The sequence below is a fragment of the Physcomitrium patens genome, chromosome 25, assembly GCF_059467195.1.
Source record: "Physcomitrium patens ecotype Gransden chromosome 25, ASM5946719v1, whole genome shotgun sequence".
Lineage (NCBI taxonomy): Eukaryota > Viridiplantae > Streptophyta > Bryopsida > Funariales > Funariaceae > Physcomitrium > Physcomitrium patens.
This window is the reverse complement of record NC_143434.1, coordinates 7,195,059-7,204,306: the sequence shown is the minus strand read 5'-3', so window position 1 is coordinate 7,204,306 and position 9,248 is coordinate 7,195,059. Positions and strand designations below refer to the sequence as shown.

At 42.7% G+C, this 9,248-nt stretch overlaps 1 protein-coding gene across 3 annotated transcripts; it reads right to left on the bottom strand.

Moving 5' to 3' along the window:
* Positions 1-1,423: 1,423 nt before the first annotated feature.
* On the bottom strand, positions 1,424-8,869 carry LOC112277289 (phytochrome 1). Of its 3 annotated transcripts, none has more exons than NM_001426563.1 (8): positions 8,251-8,699; positions 6,344-6,503; positions 4,107-6,181; positions 3,510-3,826; positions 3,138-3,404; positions 2,744-2,976; positions 2,188-2,481; positions 1,424-1,992 (listed from the first exon to the last, which is right to left on the bottom strand). In NM_001426563.1, exons 3-8 carry the CDS (start codon positions 6,142-6,144, stop codon positions 1,770-1,772), a joined length of 3,372 nt encoding a protein of 1,123 aa, NP_001413492.1. In that variant the 5' UTR covers positions 6,145-6,181; positions 6,344-6,503; positions 8,251-8,699; the 3' UTR covers positions 1,424-1,769. The 3 variants fall into 3 exon arrangements, with proteins under 3 accessions (NP_001413492.1, NP_001413491.1, XP_090103408.1); NM_001426562.1 differs by having other exon boundaries at positions 8,326-8,600; XM_090247282.1 differs by lacking the exon at positions 8,251-8,699 and adding an exon at positions 8,730-8,869 and having other exon boundaries at positions 1,474-1,992.
* Positions 8,870-9,248: the final 379 nt, after the last annotated feature.

Here is a 9,248-nt window from a genome sequence, read left to right as displayed (position 1 = left end):
GAGGATTTTGTTGAAGATCAAATACACACTGGAGATAACTTGGTCCATTACTATAGATGGAAGTCAACTTCATGTTGAACAGATGTGTTTACCTACCTTACTAGATCAGAGCAAGAAGTTATGAATCTGAGATCATCAGGAGGTTGTATCTCAATTCTCTTGTTTGTTTTTGAAGTGTTTCATGGTGATACACCATCAAACTGTATTGTGTTGGGAAGTGTTGATGTATTCCTACTGTTATTCATTCACATGGTATCAAAGCTTGGTTCTTGAATTGCGAGTTTTGCAAATTGAGTCACCTCACTACTGCTGCTCTTCTATAAGCATCTGCATCGCGTCTGGTTGAGGTGAAGTTGTAGAACTCGACTGGAAGTACTTTTGGGCCATGCTGCTGTGCTGAAGATGCCGTGCAAGAAACATTTTAGTAGACTAAAGGTGAACTCAACTCTTGATCTTGTAGAGCTTCTTCTAAGCTTCTTTCTACTAGTGACCTGTTCATACAGAATTGGAGGTTCCTATACTATTGACTACATTTGATTTGTCTCCATAAGTGCGACATATTGCTGCGCCACCTGAAGTCAATAGGAGTGGGCTGTACGTGTCCTCTAACTACATTTGATACTTCAGTTGTTCGAGAGAAGGCTGTTGTGAATGGATAACAACATGAATACAACTATATACTGAATAGTCTGATAGTGTACTACAATGAAACTCTTCAAAAAAAAAGAGGGAACTAAGCATCCACTGTCCTACTTTTCAGATCCATTTCCAATCGATTTTCACCATCTATACCTTATTCCTGGTTTTCACTGCATTAACGGCACCCCTGACCAGGTCTGGAATAACTAGCAATTGCTCATCTCCCAAACCTTCCCATTTGAAAGGAATTGCATATGGAGATTGGGTACAAACTCTCAATTGTAGAGATGTTCAAGAGCCTTGAGGAGAATGAAGAAACTCTGATATTTTTAGGGGAATCAAGTTAACCTAATTGACTCTGCTGTTGTCAATCTCAACCTCTGCAGAGAATTTTCATTTCTTATCACAGATTCCACACATTGATCTCACAGGAACGGAAAGAAGCAACCTCAAGTTTGATGAATGTTGAATATCATGTGAAAGAGGATTCTCAATCAAGGTCTCAAACTTTTAGAGTAGTGTGATCATGTATGCTACCTGAAAAAATCAATCAAACTTGTGATGCTCAACGGACTCGCTTTAATTCTTCACGCCGTTCAAACAAAGCTCTTTTATATTTTTCAATACACTTAAGTATATAACCTAAAGTTTACCAAATACTATACGAGATGTTACTAATCCCTAGACATGATTGGTAGACCTCCCTTTCCAACCCATGAATCGTCACAGAACATGCTTGAAATTCCTTTCACAGTAGCAATAGCGAAATGAAAGTCCGAGGATGGAAAACAAGTGTCAACTCCAGGTTTCCAAAAATTGAAGCGCTTCAATGCAAACCGTGAAAAGGAGTTGAACTGAATTTGCAAGAAAAGGAAATTGCTGTACATCGTAGACGACATAGCTAATTCCCTCAAAAGGATAGCTTGTGTATCAACGTAGGCACTTTGATTTGCCGGGCTTAGAGGCAAGATTGTCTCATTTGGAGACACCTAAGTAAAGTTGAACTGGACATCTAAAAAAGTAAAGTCAAACTTCTCTACTTTCACCCTTAAACTCTCTCGTTACTAGAGAGAGGTCCCAAAGAACCACCTATAAGAGTATCTAAGCAAGCAAATAGGGAGTATAAACTCCTACATTTGACTTGAAGCATCATCCCGCTGAGCCATTGGGAGCTCCACATTTACAACAAAATAACACTGCATAGCTTCCCGTACGTAATGAACATCCCCATTCATCAACCTAACGAGCTTCCGACACATGTTCAAACCTAGTCCTTCTTGAGTCATGCCTTTGCCTCTATCATACATCTCCAACACAAGCTCTTCAGGAAGCCCAGCTCCAGGATGACTTACCCTGCAAAACATGAAAACATAATAGTACTTCAATTCCAGACCTAATTCCAAGTAACATTTCGTATATAGATTGTAACACATAATAAAGCGGCTGTGATCCTTATGCAATGAGAACTAGGCGCATAAATCAAATGTAATATGTGCCAAAAAGAGTAAACGTAAATGCTTAAGCTAGAGAAGAAGCATAAGACGGCACCTGAATTCTAAATGCACGACATGCACACTCCCGCCAAGACGTTTCCTAGTGGGGACCACCTTGATTTTGACCCAACCTTCAGGTGAAGGCGTAAATCGCACTGTGTTTAATAGAAAATCAGAAAGAACTTGCTGGAGCCGAATCTGATCTCCAAGCAGACGCATTGTATTTATTTCTCGAGGTGTCTCTCGAAAAATCTGAAGCCCCTTCTCACGGGATGTTGTCATACCTTGACTGATGACGGCGTTCATCACTGTGCCCATCTCGAACTCGGCAGTATCCAACTCCAAGTACCTACGCGCAATAAAAAAATATTAGTATAAAGAAATTATTAATATTAATATTAATATTAAAAATGACTGTCATTTAAACTAACTGCATTAATGCACAATCCTGCCGAATCAAGAAAAATCGTAACAATAAACAATGGTAGGTCTCTTCTCAACAAAACCCTTTCCAAAGGTATGTTAGTCAAACACTTGAACCATAGAGAGGACAGACGTAGCCGAATAAATCAAACAGAACGAACAAATCATGAATTTGGAGCGTTAATTACCCGTCTTCGATACTCTCCAAATCCATGTCATTCAGAACTTTTTGTAACTGCTGCTCACATACGGCACTCGTGTCTAGAAACTGCTGCTGATCGTCTGATAGATCAGTATCTTCTAACAATTGTCGTGTGAATGTAATGCCACATAGTGGATTTTTAATCTCCTGACGAATATATGCAAGTTCCTTCAGCTTAGCTACTGCGACCTTCTCCGTAGCCCGTTGTACTTTGAGAGCCTGTGAAAAGAAAGATAAAAAAACGTGAAATGCGCTTGACAACTCAGAAGTAAACAAACCATCACTATTCAACACTAATCTACCAAACAGAAAAAGGTATCAGTCAGTTGTATCTTACTTCGAGGCATGAATACCCAGCTGTGAACCGTGGATAATCATACCTGTTGTAGCTCCGAACTTGCAATTTGTAAGAAGCAAAACACGCCAGTTATGACTCCATCAGCATTGGTACGTTTATTGGTGGAGAGTAGAACGTCAACGTATTTCCCTTCTCGATCGAAAAAGGAGAAAGTAAATTTATCTGTACTTTGGCCGTCCATAGCTGTGTTCAATGCTATCATGAATTTCGTCATGGCATCTTGGCTCTTCATCCGACAACACATCATTTGCATGCCGAAGATTTCTCCCACAAGGAGTTTTCCGACCACCTGATCACATAAAAAAAAAATGTCAGCTTCAGCCGACATAACCTAGTCTGATACTAAAACCTCTAGAATTATTCTTACCACTTCATAGAAAAACCAGAGAATTACCTCGTCTTTTTTCCAACCAGTCAAGCCCTCCATGGCTGGATTCCACTCGAAACAGTACCCAAATTCGTCAGCACCAAAAATAGGAGGAATGAGGGGGTGAGGATTCTGGACTATAGTCTTGTAATCACCCTGTATACGAGTAAACTTGTCCATGAACATTTTTTGCCCAGTCACATCCTGACCCACAAAGCAAACACCAACAACATTCTCCGAAACGTCTCTACTCGAGCAGGCGTTAACAATCAGAATAACCACTCCTTTTTCAGTCTGAGTGCCAAAGGTCTTCAACTTGATTTCCACATTCTGTTCTTCCTCACCTGCTTAAATGGCAGATTTTGCAAGGCCTATTAAAAAAACGTCGAAATGACTGGAACTACAGAGGTATGATATGAAAAATTGAAAACAGCCTGAATACATTTGAATACATTTGTAGCTGTCTCGACAGGAGAACAGACAAGAAAATTCGGAAGTAAAGATAAAGACAATAAACAGGTTTTACAACAGCTTTCTTAATTTTCTCTTACGGAATTACTTGCACATAGAGCTTCCAGGTGTGAGAAGAACGACCCAAAAAAACAGGCTGGTGTAGAAAATTACCTCGCAGTGCCAGATAAAGTAATCTCTCGACAACCGCCACTGACTCATCCGTAACGAGATCTTTCACCAAGGATCTACCCATGGCCTCACTAACGGGAAGTCCTGTTACCTGGGCTATTTTTGCATTCCAGCCATTGATCATCCCGTTTGAATCAACTGCCAGTATCGGAGCAGTTGCAGTTTCTATCAAGCGTACCATTTCATTCGCCACTACGCTGAGCTCATCCATGTCATGAAGCTTCAAGTCATTCAGGCGTGCATGAATCATAGTCTTCGTATCGCTGTCATCAATATCTTGAAAGGATCCACGCAGAATGAGCTGAAGAGAATGTATAGCATCCATTTCTACATCTTCCCAGGGTAGACTTCGTCGCTTCACGACCTCCAAAAAGGCTTTAAAAGAGCTTCTAGGGTGCATTTTTCGACCATCGTCCTTTTCGCCTGGATCGTGTTTAGCACCACCCCACTTAATCTCTTTAGCAGTATGAGACCTGAACCAAAAAAGAAAATCCTTCGCAGTGATCTTCGCAGCTGCCATACCACACACAGCATCCCCGAGCAGGTGTGCGGCTGGATAATTGGCATCCGCTAAACTATCAGTACTCAGACCTGTTGAGTCCTTGTGGTATTCTAGCAACCATTCTGCAATATCTTTAATCTGACTCTCAGTAGGAGTCGTACCCAGAAGCCAGAATCGCTTCCCATAATAAAGAGCAGCTCCATCGCATTTCACAAGGTCCATAATATTTGGAATCTGAGAAACAATACCAATAGGAGCATCTCGAAGAAGCATGTCGCAAAGTAGAGTTTGAGTTCTGAGAATATGTTTTTCCCTTAGCTGAGCGGCTAACTCGACCTCCATGTTAAGCTGTAATCCGAACACCTGCATCAAAAACCCACACGCGGACCGAAGGGGAAACGGTACAGTTCGTGGAGATGTATGATGACACACTACAAGTCCCCATAGCTTTCTACCTCTTTGGACTGAGCCATGCGAATCTTCCTCGTTATCGTTGATGATCACAGCCATGACTAGGGACGCAATGGACCCCATATTGCCCATGTACTGGGCATGGCATCCGTGAGGAGAACGTAAAGTCGAACCTGCCAAGCTGACCGGCTGCCTCAAGGTTGGATCTTGTATAACTTTCACTGGAGGTGCGGAACAATCAGCAATTATCCGCACCTTGTTCTTCATAAACAGAAACCGGGACGCCTGGGGAATATCAGTGCCCGGATAATGAAGACCTAAGTAAGGCTCAAGATCCGCGCGACGTATCTCAGCCACAACCTCTCCATGCTCATCCTCATGAAATCTATAAGCCATTACCCTGTCATAACCAGTGAGCTCCCGAACCTCTTCGACAACAGTGTCACAGAGCAATCCTATGTCACCTCCAGGTAATGCTTGAAGCCGTGTGATTGCCTTGGCTGCAAGCTTATGAGATTGCAGTGCACCAGCAGCTGAAACTAAATGATCGTCTGTTTTTACTGCCTCAAAGTCGATCACTATACCTATGTCAATGCGATGAGCAATGGCATATAATTGCTTCCCAGATCTTCTGCAGTTAACGGTGATTGGATTGAGTAGGCTCATTTCTTGTGCTTCAGCTGCCTTCTCAAGAGAGGCGACACTTGAAGCTGTGAACAGCGTTCTCACATCCGTCCCGATTCGTAGCGTGTCCATCTCCCCCACGCTTGGAACGGCCTGTGGCACCAGGTCTAGAATCTCGGGTGCATTTTCACTGTACGCTATCACACGAAATCCTGTTCCTTCAACTGCTATCATACACCCGAAACTTTGAGTGAGACCTCCCCTCTGCATACGCTGAAGGTAGGCCGTCACTGCCCCTGAAGGAAGCGACTCAGCTGTTGATTTGCTGACAGATTTTGAATAATCGAATGAATCTCCAGAATCTCCGGACTTTTCGAACACAGCTTGAAGTGCTGCATCTGCGGTTGTTTGGGCGACCCTCACACTATGCGCCTTGGACTTTGCTGAGCTTGTTGAGGAGTATGTCTTCTTGGGAGTCGACATCTTGCTAAATTACTCAAAAAATTTAGGTTTGAAGAATCTGCAGGTAAAGGAACGATTACTAAGGAACAATGTCTCCCTCTTCCACTAGTAGATCCAAGCAGTCTTCATAGACCTACTAGTGGAAGAGGACCCTCTCATGAAGGATGGACACGAAAGACCCAAGGCGCTACAGGATTACATTCAAAGCACAAACAATTACCTTCTTTTGGATCCGCGATAGCATCATAGCTGTCGTGCAGCCCCTCCTGCATCCAAGGCTCAAGTGCACGAACCAACTCCGAGATCCGGTAGCAGAAAGGTAGCCGAAAAGCTTCAATTGCCCGACGTTAGGAAAAGAAAATTTTCACAGAATCTCGAAACTGCAATAACACCATTTAAGACAGATTAGAAAAGCTGTTGGACAATTCCTATCACGTAAGAAAACGAGCTCAAGAATACATTAAGGCCTTAAAGAATCCGCTGCTATTGAATCTTTACTCAAACAGATGGTCACCTACACCCTCAGAAGAAGAGGATATGCAAACAAAGAACTCGCAACAATACTTGGGGGAAGGAGATTTTTAAAAAGACTAAAAAAAAAAAAAACAAAAACAAAAACAAAACAAAACAAACAAGATGATGCGTAACATTCGAAAAAAGCTCCAAATGACAGCGAAATGATCACTTCATCAACTCCAATCCTTCAAAACATCCTAGAAAATGCATACTCGCACTTCTTAATTTAATGCAACTTTCGGGAGATTGTGGTTGCAATGTGTGGACTAAAAACACCTCAAAGCAGCTGATTGAGTGGTTCTTTCATTCAGTTCTCCATCAGGAACATTGCAAAATGGATTGGTACTCTTTCAATGATGATCTAAAAGATGCTTTTTTATATCAATAAAAATAGTATTTAAGGGAAAAAAAAAAAAAAAAAAAAAAAAAATTGCCCATGCTGCATTTACTATGATTCGATAGGCTTTCCGTTTCAATAAGTCCAAACCACTTCAAGACTCTTGCAGTCACTGACTTCTTGGAAGCTTCCAAAATCCATACTTGCTGATTGGAACGACATTCTTTTAAACAGACTCTTTGTCTAAAACACATGATCATCGATCCTTCATTAAATACATCAGCAACCAGCAACGTGCTGAGGAAAAACCAAAAAGAGCATCAACGAACTAGGTCTAGGTCTGTGAACCTAGGCAACAAACCCGAGAAAATTTTTAATTTTTAAAATTGAAAAAACCCACGCTCGCACTAAACCGATTAATTTTCAATGATTTTTATTTCAAAGAAAGCGACGTCCGCAAGCTAGTTTCTTCAGCTACATCGTAGATGCTAGGACACAAGTGGTTAGTTGATATCTAGCAAGATCTTCAATCCAATGCTCCATTGGTACTAATTGAGATGCATGCTCGGTTCGATAGAATAAAATAGCATTTTCTATGAAACCATGTTTTCTTGGTCATAAAATTAATTCACTTTTTCCAAACAGTATTGAGGATTATACTAAACGACACAGGGCGAAGTGGGTTTGAAAGAAGCAGTATAGCAACGTCATAAAGCGAAACAGCATGACAGTTCTACACTAGTGCGAGTTAGTTGTACTCAAAATTATTTCCAAGGAAAAGCGCAATCTACTCATCAAACCGAGAAGATTCAGCTGATATAGCAGCTCAGTACTTGCGCAGAAAAGTCTCAGATACAAAGAAAACACATTCCTACCAAATTCTCCCCTATCGCATCTGTGTGAATCTACCAAACTTGACCAACATTAAACAGAAATCATCGTAAAATAGCAAGCAACTCCTAGTGAAACATGCGGGGATCCCCATTTCCAAGCAGAAGATCAGCAGAGATACACCGCACGACCATAATATTCCGCAGTCAACCTCTAAACCCGTGCAAGTTCTAATTTACAGCTATAATCGAACTCCTCGTCAAGGGGACTGTGGCACTAGCTAAAATCCCCTCGAAGGACTAGTTCACTAGCTCTCAATGGAGTATTCGACTCTGAGTGCTAAAATCTTGAAGAGTGCCACCACTCTTAAAAACACCTTATCCTCTCCATCTAACACCAAGCTTACTACTAGGCACCTCAAGAAAATGAGGTGCCGGGCTCACCTCCAGGACTCCACCTGTAAAGCCAAAACACACCATTACGGCCAAAATTGACTCACGGCGTGCTCCACTACATACCAGAGAACGCCTTCGCAGCAACGTCTTGACCACACATAGTTTTCAACCTGCCGCACAAATACCTAACATATGCTTCCGCTGACGGCAGGGTCCCCGTATCTCCCCCATATCTAGAGCACGTTTCCTTCTCCTCACTAATTAGATAGAAATCATCAAACAGAACCCACATTCGCAACAGCAACACTCCAATCACACCACGGAAACAACACCACTGTTCTCTCTATCTCTCTTTCCCTACCTCCCTACCTCCTCCCTCTCTTGCACTCACACAGTACGAGGACCCGAACTTGGCAATCTACTGAGTCTTGAACTACCACAAGCACCTCGGATCAGCACCAGCCTGCACACACCACTCCACCTCACCAATTCCATTCATTCCCCGAATACATCCACGAGCCACTCACCAGCTCACTCAAAACCCTCCGAATTGCGCGCACCTGCAAGCGCATCAAGTGTTCCAACTGCCACTCCGGAGCGCAGGTTGAACAATGGCGGAAGAGGTCCATCAAAATAAGAATAAAAAATTTAAAAAATACACTTAAAATTATATTTCTTTTTAAAAGGGGCGGGGGAGAGGCCCGCACAGCCTTAACAGCCTGAGGAGGACGCCACTTCCGAAATGGATGAAACTATTATTTGGAGAAGACGACGGCCTGTATTAGCGGGGCTTGGATGAACAAGGCAGGTCATCTTTGCCCGGGCGGGGGTTGGGCCCCCTCTCCTCCCCTCCCGACCCGACCCGGCCCGGCCTGCACCCTCCCGATCCCGTCGCACACCACATCAGCTCAAATCACGCAGTCACTTCATCTTCACATTATCTCCTTCTACAGAGCCACCATTTGTGGGGCCCGGCCCTTTCTGCTCCCTTCCCCATGATGAATTAAATGAGAGCACTGTCCACGTCAGCTCTCCCACTTCAATGC